This window comes from Coturnix japonica, chromosome 3, assembly GCF_001577835.2.
Source record: "Coturnix japonica isolate 7356 chromosome 3, Coturnix japonica 2.1, whole genome shotgun sequence".
Classification (NCBI taxonomy): domain Eukaryota; kingdom Metazoa; phylum Chordata; class Aves; order Galliformes; family Phasianidae; genus Coturnix; species Coturnix japonica.
Genome location: NC_029518.1, coordinates 14,842,284 through 14,855,863, shown reverse-complemented (window position 1 = coordinate 14,855,863; position 13,580 = coordinate 14,842,284). Strand labels below are relative to the sequence as shown.

Here is a 13,580-nt window from a genome sequence, read left to right as displayed (position 1 = left end):
GGGCTTCTACTCCCCTCCATCCCGAGAGAAAAAAAAGGACCATCTCCCACAGAAGATGAATTTAGAACAAACTGAAATGAACATGTAATTTTTCTGGTTGTGGTGAACAGATTTGAAAATGTTTTTCTGTTGCTATGATTGCCTGCTAAAGTTAACAAAAAGAGCTGCAGCTCTTATTAAATTTGGAAACAAAAGCAGTAATTATGAATAAATTCTGGAAAATAATGCTTGTTAACTCTGAAGCCATCCTTTAATTTATTAAACATTAGTGTTTCACATAGTAGTTAATCCGTGACAAGTTTTGCATATTATTCCTTGATTAGGGACTAGGTTAAAATGGTTCTTCTAAACTATTTATACCACGTTACTAGGTGGTGCTAAGCAATAAAGTACCAAAGGCTGAAGTAACAGACTTTGGAAACAACCTGGGAGGTTGATTAGGAGACCTAAGAAGATGCTGACATCTAGGGAAGAGCCAAACGGTCATAACCCAGTAATCTGTTTGCAATCACAATCAAAATAACAGGAACAATTGGGAAGAAATATATGTAATAAAGGTTTACAACTTGTAGGGAATGGGTATCTTTGAAGAGGTAGCCTCATTTCCGTCTTCATTGTGCCCCACTGACCCAAGGGTTCAAAAAAGCATAAGTGTTCTGCTAACTTCATGCCTAAGAAGCTGTCACGCAGTTCCCTCTAGAGCTCACTCCGTGAGAGTGGGGACAAACCCAGGGGAGCAGGAACAAAAGTTCTCTAGCAGCGAGGTGCAGCACGGCACGGTGCGGCCCGACCACGTGCGTTTCGGGAGATGGGGAGAGAACAGAGATTGATAAATAACAAATGAATAAAATCTTGCAACTGTTAGAGGCAGAGGCCATAAAAAGTAAATTATATCCATGAAGGAGACGCTCCACGAACTAAAAAGCTAAAATTGCCCATTATAAAAAAGAAAATCATTTTCAAAAATAAATTTTGGAGTGTCTAATCAGTATATGGAAATTTACAGTTCAATTTCAGAAAATAACTTGTTTCTATACTAATAGTATATTTATATGCTTATACAAAGGACACATACTTATCTATATTAGAATAGAACCATTCATATATGCACCACTTGTGAGCTTTGGGAAGTTTGAGCAGATTACGAAGCCGTAAACCAATCTTCTGTGAAGCTTTCTTGTCTGGTGTTGACATCGTTGTATTAAACTTCTATAAGAAAAATAAAGGAAACAGTTAAATACAGTCTACTATTTTTCAGTACTAAAATGATTAAACTAGATTTTCTCGATACAAGTTCATACGTTCATTAATGATTGCTACATTTTAATTCCACATATTGTTACAATAAAAATTTTTGCTGCTGCAAATCTGTAATAAACCTTACTGCACTTTATCATCAACACAATCAAGCAAAACAGATGGCAAACTTTAGGAGAATGAGTACAACAAATTACATAACAAATGCTCATAAATGACATTTAGTAGCAGCAATAACAGAATAAAGCACAAAGTAGACATATTGCAGGAAAAATTGTGAAGAAACTACCTGTTGCGCTTAACCACTACCTTGTATTTACAACCCTCTTTCTTCCACTGGAACTCCAAGAAACAAAGGCTAGCACAATGTCAAGATCCATGTGTTACAGCAGCTGTAGGCTCTCATAAAGGTTTTTCTAGCTATCGTGGGACCTCCTAAGCCAACATTTAAGTACAAGTGAACTAGGCATAGGACATTATCCAGGCCTTTCGACTGTTAAGAAATCATAGTAACAAAGGATGAAATGTTTTTGACAAAATGAGTCCAGCTAAACAGCAATTGCTAAGTCTTCCCCATTCTACACTGCACAGTACAGTTCAGTAAGCATGCAAGGTGCATATTCAAGTACTACTTGTTCAGTGTGGCAAATCCAGGCTCACAAGGTGATGGTACACATGGCTTTCTAGCTCTGTATTCTTATAAAAAAGAATATCAAAAAAAACAAGCACTCTCAAACAATTGTTATGATGAAATTATGATGAAGAAAATACAAATCTGTTTTGAATTGAGGCTAACTCCTCGCAACATCTTTCCTCACAGGCATATTCATAAACAGATAGTGCAACTTGAAAAGCAAATATATTCTATTCTTCAACTAAAACAGATGGGCTCATTCCCATTTTTGGTAAAAATATCTGCATACATGTAGGTACCTGTGGAACCATCACAACCTTCTGATTTCTTTTGGGTGACCTTGTGTTTATTTGCCTGTCATCGTCCTCGCAGAAGAGTCGACTCCGTTTTGAATTTCTGAAGGGCTGCATATATCAAAATTGAGAATGAATTACAAGAAAAAAACAAACAAACATATTTCTCTGTTCATGCACAGTATTCACAATGAGGGACACGGAATGCCTTTTCTATCACCACCTACTAGTTTTAAGGTACAAAGAATTTAAGGTTCAAGGCTTTCCAATGCTAACTACAACCCATTATCACACCGCTGGCTCAGTCCCACACAAGAATTTAGAACCTAACTCCTGCTTGTTTCCAGATGAGTTAGGTGTCTGAATACTTGTATACCTAAGCTTAATACATTTCTTATGATCAAACAAGGTTTGAACTTGTTTGCTTATTCATAAGAAATGCTTTCAATTCATATTGGAACCCCGCAGACTGCTTGTGAAGCAGACAGTTTAACATTCTGAGATTACAAAACTATGAATTCTCAGTCAAATTTTGTTGATTGTTGCAACTGATTAACTTTATGGTATTTTAGCAATCCCAAAATTGTCTTTTTATTGTTTCTTACCATTTCCACAGTAGAGCCAGCATTCTTGCTTTTCCAAATGGGAGTTTTCTGCAGTGAATTATATTTTTCATTCCATGTATTGGACAAACTTCCCTCTGTTGCGAGGAATTCATGTCATTAATACACACACATTATAAAAACGTATACATGCATATATACTTACAATACGAGCTACCATCTGAAACGTAGCATAACATCATCAACTACTACTATATATTTATTTTACTTGCAATGTTGTCTTTAGATTCAACTATAAGTGGATTTTAGATTTCAGTAATTTTTATTAAATCAATTTAAAAAGGAGAAGCATTAAAAGAACTTTATTATTTCTGAAACAAAGCTTAGATTTCATAAAACCTCCTTTGGTAGAATCAGTAACTTCCATTACTTCCCCTGTCAGGGTGACACAGGCTGAAACTGAATCTTGGGGAAAATAAAGTGATCAGAAAGTAACTTCTATTGTTAGGCAGATTTTAAGTAGTCAAATGTTGTACATAACTATCATGAAGACAGCTTCAAAGAAAAGAAATAGATTTTTGAGTTAGCCTACAGCTTGCTGACAGAAAACACAAAGAAATTATGAATTTCCTTCCTAATGTAACATTTGTCACATGTATAGATCTCACTAAGAATCATTCTCTTATTTCACCCCCTAAAAAGGAAAAATTACCTCAATTTTCTCATCAAACCTGACGGCTAAGCAATACTTAAGAAACACTTTTCAGGAACGCCATCCAGAAGAACAGTGTCTAAACAAAACATATGCAGTTCCAACCACCAAGAATTATCAGTCTTAGAGAGCTAACTAATAAGCACAACAAAACTAATGATATTTTAAGAAAACACAATAAAACATCTAATACTTTTCAGTGATATATGCTTCATGTTTTAGAGCTGGAAACTAAGCACACATGAAAGTCAGAGCGGGTGTTTCATTTGCCCATGTAAATAACACGTTATCTTCTTACCTTTCAAGCTCACAAGCGCTTTTGCTGAAGAACCTGAAATATATTGAAAATCCACATGAACACTTTTGAAGTATGCAACTTAGTCATTCTTAATTCTTAGGAAGAAATGAGAACATTAAAACTTCTACAGTTGAATAAGTGAACTCAAGACACCTCCCATTGCACTAAGGACAGCATTAGATGATTACAACCCAATAAAACTTTTTGTTCTTCCATTAGCTTCACTCTTACAGAACTGTTCCAGATGCTGAGCACTTTCATTCATCATAGCAGCTTCTCAACAAGCTTAACATCAAAATAACACACAGGTGCATGATTTCCTAGGATACAGTAAGTAAATTTATTTTATTCATCCAACAAAATCAAAATTCTGTGCCAGAAGTATCCACAGAAGAAGTAGTTTGTGTGTGCTAAGCTTGGAACAAAAGCAGGGAGTCAGCCAGTTGCCCCCAGTAGTACCTCCTTGCTGCAGCTTCAGGCATTAGAAACGTAGACATAATCCTTGCTTTGTTTTCAGTTTTCAAACTGTGCAGTGAATCCATCAGAACTTCGCTGCTCCCCTTGAATGGCATCTGTAAGACCTCTGCAGTGGTTCTGGGTGAGAAAAGTAAAAGCTAGGCCTCACCACTGACCTCATGCTCTGCAGTCAGCAAATGGCTCTCTAAGAATAAAATGTTGGAAGCACTTACATTAGGAGAAGACAAGGGGAAAGATGCTTTTTTGCTTTAAAGCGTTTCCACCAGAGCTTCATGGCTTCCTCTCAAATAGACCTTACCTTCCCACTTACATCCCACTGTTGCAATCCTTCTTTTTAGTACTGCTTCCTCTTCTGCCCCCTCACTTTCCCCAGGTCCTTCCTTCAGCTTCTATCCAACTGCAGTTCCAGAGAGATTTTTTTTTTACTCCAAAGGTCTGGAAACCCCTTTGCTCACGACTCTTCTGTATCGATGCCCTAAACACACTAACTTCATAATGCCAGAAATCCTTGTTTCAAGGGGACACATTACAGGGAACACCATGGAGCCATAAATTAAATATTGCCCCTTTCCAAGAGAACAGAGTATTTTGGCTTCGGGTAGGCTGAAGTGAAGACAGGAAAAGTGAAGACAGGAAAAAACCCAACTACCTGCGCTCCTTACTCTTTCAACATATTTTGTTTGCTGACAACTTATTACGCTGTTTAGAATATATATATTAATGTTCAATTAAAAAAAAAAAAAGAAAAAGGAAAGAAATTTTCTATTTAAAAATATATATTTATTAAAAATCTGTTTCAGTTTGAGCAATGGGACAGAACTTGTTTTCACTCATTGGTGGTTTAAAAGGTTCCTCTCCCAGTTTCTCCCAAGCTGCTTGACTGCAAGCTAACAACAGACTTGGGCCACACCATTGCCCTTCCTGCACATTTCTTTCAAAGCTGAAATAAACTTTGACAGCTTGAATCACAGAATGATAGAATCACCAAGGCTGGGAAAGACCTCCAAAATCATACAGTCCAACCATCCACCCATATTCCCCCACTAAACCAAGTCCCTTAGTGCAACATCTGAACATTTCTTGAACACCTCAAGGGATAGTGACTACCACCTTCCTGTGCAGCTCATTCCAGCACCTGACCACTCATTCAGAGAAGAATTTTTTCCTAATGTTCCAACCTGAACCTCCTATGGCACAACTTGAGGCCATTCTCTCTCATCCTATCATTGGTTACCCAGGAGAAGAGGCTGAACACCACCTCATCACAACCTCCTTTCAGGCAGTTGTAGAGGGCAAAAAGGTCACCTCTGATCCTTCTCTTCTCCAGACCAAACAATCTCAGTTCCCCAAGCTGCTCCTCATAAGGCTTGTGCTCCAGATCCTTCACAGCTCTTTTCTAGACACACTCCAAGTAACATTCTTGTAGTGAGAAGCCCAGCACTGAACACAGCAGTCCAGGCACAGCCTCACCAAGGGGGGGGACAATGACCACCTCGCTCATGCTGGCTGCACTTTTGATGACACAAGCCAGGATGCCATTGACCTTCTTGGCCAGTTGGACACACTGCTGGCTCATGTTCAGCCAAGCATCAGCCAACACCCCCACATCCATTCTTCCACATGGGTCTTTCAGTTACTCTCCCCTAAGCCTGTAGTATTGCTTGAGGTTGTTGTGACCAAAGTGCAAAACCCAGCACTTGGTTGTGTTGAACTTCATCCCGTTGGCTTCAGCCCATCCAGCCAGCCTGTCCAGCTCCCTCCAAAGGGCTTTCCTACTCCCAGGTGCACTCAGTGCTCTCATCCAGATCATCAGTAAAGCTATTAAACAGGACAGGCTCCAGTACTGACCCCTGCCAAGCACCACTTGTGACTGATAGCCAGCTGGATGTAACCCCATTCACCACCACACTCTGGGCCCAGCCCTCCAGCAAGTTCCTTATCCAGCCAAGATTGTACCCGTCCAAGCCACAGGCTGCCAACTTCTCAACGACAATACTGTGGAAGGCAGTGTCAAAACCTTTGCTGAAGTATAGGTAGAGTACATCAACAGCCTTTCTCTCTACCAAGCAGGTCACTTAATCATAGAAGGATCAGGTTGGTCAGACAGAACCTGCCTTGGAGACCTAAAAGTGGCTGGAACTTGCTACTATGCTGACTTGGTTCCAAGTGAATTCACCTCTTGTAACTGAGGAGTAACTTTATATCACAGATATTACAGGGTCAATTAAAGCCATTGTATACTTTCTGATCAAGGTGAGTTTGAAGTAAAACAAATATTTTAACGTAACGAATTGCAGAAAATTTCTAGTTTAAAGCACTACAACAAACATAGAACATCAAAATGACAACAGAGACATGTAACTAAGCTTAATTTTACCTTATAGACAATAACCTGATGCATGGATTTTCTTGTCAAGTTTTCTTATATTTTCAAACTTCAAAGAAAACAGTCTAATCCCTCTATTTCCCATTTAGTTTGGTAGTATTTCATGTACAACCAGGGACACAAAATCTGAAGCTAGTATGACCTTCTGAGTGGTAACAGGCTTCAACAAAACACACCCAACACTTAATACAGATAAAAACATTTCAGAAACTATAAAATCACTATTGTCCAGAGTAGATTCAGTTTATTGAAAAAATTCTAATTTTCAGTTGCAATAATTACTGGATTCATACTATCACAGCCTCACATTAAATGGGGCTAATTTTATACACTACTACTGTTCCGAATACAATTACACAATCGCTGGCAGTCTTTTTAACCAGCATTTTAATTACACAGACAGAGATAAAAGCAGAATGCACACATACGCTTGAATGTAAATACCTATTATGACAATCAGGCAGATTTCATTTGTGCGAACATTAAGCACTTCACAAGAAATGGGTGGAAGCAAAGAAAAGCCTACGCATCACATAGGATGTTGCAACCAAAATCTATTTCCAGGTCCTCCAGGTTCAGTGCATCATGGAGGTGACTAATACTGGAATTAAGACAACCTTGGGATGAAGCATAGCAAAATTTACAACTACTGCCAGGGAGGTGGTGGAGTCACTGTCCCTGGGGGCTTCGAGAAATGTGTAGATGTGGTACAATGGAACATGGCTTAGTGGGCAGCATTGGTGGTAGGTGGACAGTTGGACTACATGATCTCAGAGGCCTTTTCCAACCTTAATGATTCTATGATCATTACGGTCTTTTCCAACTCAAACCATACTGTGATTCTAGGAATACCACTGTGATTCAGTATGGGCAGCTGTGAATATCCTGCTGTAAATTTTCAATACTAACACGAAGGCAAAGCAGTGCAAACAGAGCTTCTCAACAATTATCCTTTTCATTTCAACAGGAACATGGACAAAAGAATTAAATTGGTTAAAGATCTTTCAGTCACTCTTTCAAATAATGAATTTGCAGCAGCTGATTATAGTTTTGAAAGCCAAAGTTACAAATAACCAAAGTGATGTTCCACAGCTACTGATCTTACTAGTACATAAGCACAAAGAGCTGTTCCAAGAGCATATCTAAACTAATATAGTCAATTACATCATTCAGATAAGTGATGATATAATAAGAAAACTTTCTTCATCAGATTGTTAAAACATTTTTTACATTTGGTGCAGATGAGCATTTATTTTATTGCTGGTTGCAGGATAATCTCTAAAGCCTACATCATCAAGCTACACAACTGGCTCTAATAATGGTGTGTCTAAGGAAACTTGTGGAGAAGGGAAAAACACAAGTCACTATTAGAGGTTGAGTCAGTAACCCTCCTAGACATCATTCACCTGCACAAGCTTGGTGTAACTTGTTTTATCAACGGAAATATCTCAAATGATTGACCACTAAAACACTCATTCAGGAGAGCTTAGAAAGTTAAAAGCACACACAGTACAAAAACCTGGGTTTCAAAGCTTAAAAGCTCCCCAAAACCTCAGGTAACATCAGACCACTAACTTTTAGCTTCTAGGATGGATGGATGAATGAGCATTCTCCTCATGTTCTGAGCCCACTAATAAAACTGACATTTACATATTTCCAAATCCTAATTTAACTCCGGGTGGAAGGCAATTTTCTCAGCCTTCCGAGTCCTTTTACAGGACTTGTACAGAGAGTAACTGCAATGCCAAAGCACTTGTTTTAAAAACACTGCATTCTCATATTGGGCAACACATTGATACCATGGTAATAGACAGTTCCGAAGGCAAGCTGTTCAAATAATAGCAAAATGATTGCTGCGGGTACTGTTTAGCAGCCACAAAACATGGCTTGTGCTCTCTCCCAAGTGCTGTAATCTCAAGGCTCTGCTGACTTATTGCCTCAAAAGCCCAGAGTGGAGCCAGGCTGCTTTGCCCTGAGGATGGAAAACCAAAGTGATGAGAGGTATGTCCCGTCCCTCCTCCAGCTGCTGAGGGAAGTGTCAGAGCAGAACAACTGGCTATGCAGGGAAAAGTGCTTGGAACCATGGCTGGAAAATGTGCTGAGAGCAAAGATTATTTCTGCCTTAAATACTACTCTGTGCTGCAACTTCCATCTGTGGGATAAAAGATGCTCATCCCCTTCCCTTCTGTCTATGCTAAAACACAAGCCCCTGCAAACTGTATTAGTAACATTCACCAATACGGATGTGGCAACACACTACCACTGTCAGTACGTGCATTGCACAAGGTTAACACCATGCTACTCACTGCTACCGCATTCTGATTCACCTGCAGCTTGGTAGTGTTCATCTACATACATCACAACCACAGCACTCAGCAGCAGCTCAGTGGCTCGCTCCTCCTGGTGGCCCCATGCTGCTGACCCCATACAAGCTTGGCCTGCCTGTACTTCTTCAGAGCTGGCATCTCTCTTCCACGGAACCTATTCTGTAGGCTTACTAGTGCACAGGAATGCACGAATACACAGCTGTGTGCTGGGACTAACCCCGTCTGCTAATCACAGCTGCACATGACATGCTGGATCGATGCCTCACCTCAGCTTTAAAACCGAGCAATTCACAAATAAGGTTGTATTACTAGAAGCAAGAGACAAGGCAACATTATTTACACTTCATTATGATCAACTGCTTTTCCCTTTTGAGAGCAAGAGAAACAGCCATCTGGCTCACACAGTACAACTGCCCACTGCTTACCTCCACTGCAGAATCACCAGGAGACAAAGGGAGGAAAAAGGGACTGACTAAAATTAGTCACTCATTGGGCATCAACCCAACCATCTGAAGAAACAATTCTGTCTTCAAAATATAAATCTAATCATCTGTATTTAAGTAATTTGGCATATTTTAATATTCTGGAATTTTTCAGTGACAGGACTTGCTATAGAATTGCTCTTTCTTCGCAGGACTTTCTGCACACAGTGTTACTGTATCCCTCTCCTCCTTGCAACGCTAGCGAGAAAAGGCTTCATCTCCATCAAATACATGTTAATTTATACACTGCCACCTTGTTTGGTTGCTGAGGTTGTTGGTGTTAACTCCCTGCTGGGTTAAGGATTACCCAGTGCCCAGTTGTGTTACACAGCTTGCCAGAGGGCAGCAGGTGTTACCAGAACAAGCTCCACTGATTCAGATTTCCAATCTGAAAGTGAAGCTGCATAGACGTACCATGTCACAAAATTTCACTTATCTTCTCGCTGTGTTTAATTAGAATTATATGTGAACGCCCAGTTACAGTCCACTATTGACTACAATCTATACTGGAGAAAAGAGACCAGGATGAGACATAAGCTAGTTATGAGCTATTCTAACATTTTAGAGTCTTATTTTTATACCACTACAGAAGATTCCAAACAAACGTGATGTTCATTGTTATTATCCCTTACAAACTAAGTTGTGTACAGAAAGCCGCGTGAAGATGGTGTGAAATCAACCTAGAATGAAGATACCAGCTTGGTCTAAGTATAGACTAGGAAACAAAATAACCAGGTATAGCAATAGTTACAGTGTAACTGGAAAACATCCAGTTCACCAGCACTCCATAAAACATGAAGGTTCCTCTCTATCCAATGAAACAACTAAACATCTCCTACTAGCACCAAATGGAGGCTTCTGCTGTGCTGACCTTGCTCCCAAGGTCTGTATTTCCCCTGACCTTCACAAACACAGGTACTGTGTGTCTGCTCCATGTGCCAGGCAGATGCAGTGACAGCCACACTATGGGCAAGGGCTTGCACTACAGCACAACCCTACGTGACACTAACATGGTGCATTGGGGTACCTGTTCCAGGTGAAACAACACACTTAACAAACCTCTCTGGTGCCCCTGTAGGCAACATAAAGGTGCCAAAGGGAAAACTATATTGAGTTAACCTCTTGAAATGCACAGTGCTTCCTCTGGAGGTGGGTATGATCGAAGTAGGCACAGTAACCTAAATACTGCCCCAGTGAGAATGTAAAATAGATCTAATAAGCAATAAAATGATGCTATCTATTAGTTATGGCTCTCTTAGTTGATCCGTGACTTGCATTTATCATATTCTAACATGGTACAGTATAGACAACTGAGCTGTACCAAAGGAAGAGTATCACCTCTGTCCTTAATTTTTGACGATCCTTCATAAATCTCCTTGGTTAAAACAACGACGCTGCCCACATCAGGCTATTAACTCTTTTCTCCCTGCAGTTGTCAGAGCTGTAAGATCCACAGCCAGGCAGTCAGAAGCAGGATCTCAACCCCAAGCCACCTCCTGCTATAGAAGCTGTTGGCATGTTCACAAACCACAAAACAGCATCACTAAAAACACAGAACTACACTGTTGTACACACGTTCACCAAAATTCCCCGCCGCCCTAGTTTTAGCCTGGCATGTATTTGCAGTTCTGCAATGCTTTATGGAAGCGTGGTTCTGCTAGAGCTGACGTTCAGAACAACAACAGTCACTAAGTGAGGTCTGAAAGATTTTAAACCTCTTGGGTATCCCAGAAGTGATTTTTATTTCTTCTTTTTGGAAAAGCAACAGTCAGAATAACTTCAAAAAGAAATGGTTATTGGTCTGCATGCCTTCCTAAATTGCTGAATTATTTAGTGAATAATCAGAGGCACTTTCTACAAAGATGTAAAACTATTAAACTGAGATCCATTATCAAAACGTCTGTTGTCATGACTATGCAATGATAATAGTCTAGATGTGATCTACAAGACTATGGGTCAAGCCATTGAGGCGAGGCCCCCTTTTACCTGTAAACTCCTTTTTGCTTTATAACTCACAGAACAATGGGTTCCACCCACAGATCATTGCAAAAAAGTCTTCATGCATTAACAATCAAATTGTTTTTCCCCTTAGAACAAAGGTCGTTAGACACATAATAGCAAAAATACAGCACATTGTAGAATATGTTCTACCACCCAGTGACTAATTAGCACATGAATCCTCCTATACAAACAACTGCATAAGCCAACAACACTAATATCTCACGAGCAAGCCTGAAAGTCAGTACTGTAAGATGCATGTACTCCAGAGCTAAGTAAGGCACTGCACAAAGACCTGTAACAGTAACACCACTGGTCTTGTAAAAATACAAATGTACACTTCAGACCAGTACACAGAATCACAGAATTACCCGGGTTGGAAGGGACCTCAAGGATCATGTAGTTCCAACCCCCTGCCTGGCAGGGCCACCAACATACACCTTTACTAGATCAGGTTGCCCAGGGCCCCGTCCAACCTGGCCTTGAACACCTCCAAGGGACGGGGCATCCACAACCTCCCTGGGCAGCCTGTTCCAGGGCCTAACCACTCTCCTAGTAAAAACTTCCCCCTAACATCCAACCTAAATCTTTCCTTCTTTTAACTTTAAACCATTTCCCCGTGTCCTGCTATTGTCGCCCTTTCGAAGAGTTTACTCCCCTCCTGGGAGTAAGTTCCCTTCAGGTATTGAAAGCTGCAATGAGGTCACCCCGCAAACCTTCTCTTCTCCAGGCTGAACAAACCCACTCCCTCAGCCTGTTCCTCATAGGGGAGGTGCTCCAGGCCCCTGATCATCTTTGTGCCCTCCTCTGGACCCTTTCCAAAATCTCCACGTCTTTTTTGTACTGAGGGCTCCAAACCTGGACACAGTACTTCTATGTTAAACTGTTACACAAAAGTAACATCCACATATTTCAGTAGCTACGACTTATGCCCACCTACAGGCACGCACCTACCCCTTGCAAGCAATGAATTCATGCTCAGTCCTTTCCACCTCACCTATGAGTACCATCTTGTGCACCACCCCTGCAAGAAATGTGGGCTCGGCCTTCCAAACTACTGCTCACTACTGCTTCCTCTGTCAACCTCTGAAACTTCTTTGCTCAGATGCCATCTTCAGCTGTAAGGACTTAAAGCACAGAACTACAGATTACAAAAGCACTCGATAAAACACAGTGATTGATCTCACACTATTCCTTGTCATGTGTTTTCAGAGCAAGGAGCACACCAGAGCAGAGAGGCAGGGACAACAGTGACCAATAACAGAACCTATGGGAACAGCATTGGGGAGGATCAGATGGGGGTCAGGAAAAGGTTCATCACCAGAGGGTGGTGGGCATGGCCCCAGTGCCAGAGTTCAAGGAGTGTTTGGAAAATGCTCTCAGAGGGTTTGGATTTTGGGTGGTGCTGTGTGGAGACATGGGTTCAGTGATCCCTGTCCCTTACAACGAAGGATTTTCTATGGCTCTATGACTATGCTTCCTGCTTATCATATCACTAGAAACAAAAGGGTTCCAAAATACCAATAATAGAGTAAGGGGAAGATTGGAATACAGAATGCTAAAACCATTATATATATAAATATTTAACAAGCTTCAGTTCATAGGATCATAAAACCATTTGAGTTGGAAGGGACCCCTAAAAGTCATCTGGTTCAACTCTCCTGCAATGAACAGGGACATCCATAGCTTCATCAGGTGTCCAGAGCCCCTCTAGCCTGACCCTGAATGCCACCATGGACAAGCTATCCACCACCTCTCTGGGTAACCTGTTCCACTGCCTCACCACCCTGATTGTAAACAACCTCTTCCTTATATCCAATCTTAATCTCCCATCATTTAGTTTGGAACCATTTCCCCCTGTCCTATCACACAGACCCTGTCAGAGAATCTGACTCCTTCCTTCTTACAGCCCCCCTTTAGATACTGAAAGGCTGCTCTCAGGTCTCCCCAGAGCCTTCTCTTCTCCAGGCTGAACAGCTCCATCTCTCTCAGCCTGTCCTTGTAGGCTGAGAGCCCTGTTCAGCCCCTACTGGTATCAAGGAACCCCTGGGTTATTTTTTCCAGCAGGCAGTTTAGAGGCCTTATGGCATGTACTAACAGCTCATCTAGAAATCATAACACACATACACTGTCCCACTGACTACTTCTAATGT

The 13,580-nt window shown here is 40.8% G+C and overlaps 1 protein-coding gene across 3 annotated transcripts in view; it reads right to left on the bottom strand.

The window, feature by feature from the left end:
* The window catches only part of LIN9 (lin-9 DREAM MuvB core complex component), a 30,518-nt gene that overhangs the window by 16,033 nt on the left and 905 nt on the right, over nucleotides 1-13,580 (bottom strand). Inside the window, exons 2-6 of one of the 3 annotated variants that reach the window (XM_032443436.1) lie at nucleotides 4,217-4,351; nucleotides 3,758-3,790; nucleotides 2,790-2,884; nucleotides 2,181-2,295; nucleotides 1,076-1,209 (exon numbers count right to left, since the gene is read on the bottom strand). In XM_032443436.1, the coding sequence (XP_032299327.1) occupies nucleotides 1,076-1,194 (119 nt within the window). In that variant the 5' untranslated portion in view covers nucleotides 1,195-1,209; nucleotides 2,181-2,295; nucleotides 2,790-2,884; nucleotides 3,758-3,790; nucleotides 4,217-4,351. The remainder of the gene's footprint in view (nucleotides 1-1,075; nucleotides 1,210-2,180; nucleotides 2,296-2,789; nucleotides 2,885-3,757; nucleotides 3,791-4,216; nucleotides 4,352-13,580) is intronic. The other 2 variants (XM_032443435.1, XM_032443433.1) reach the window with 2 other exon arrangements.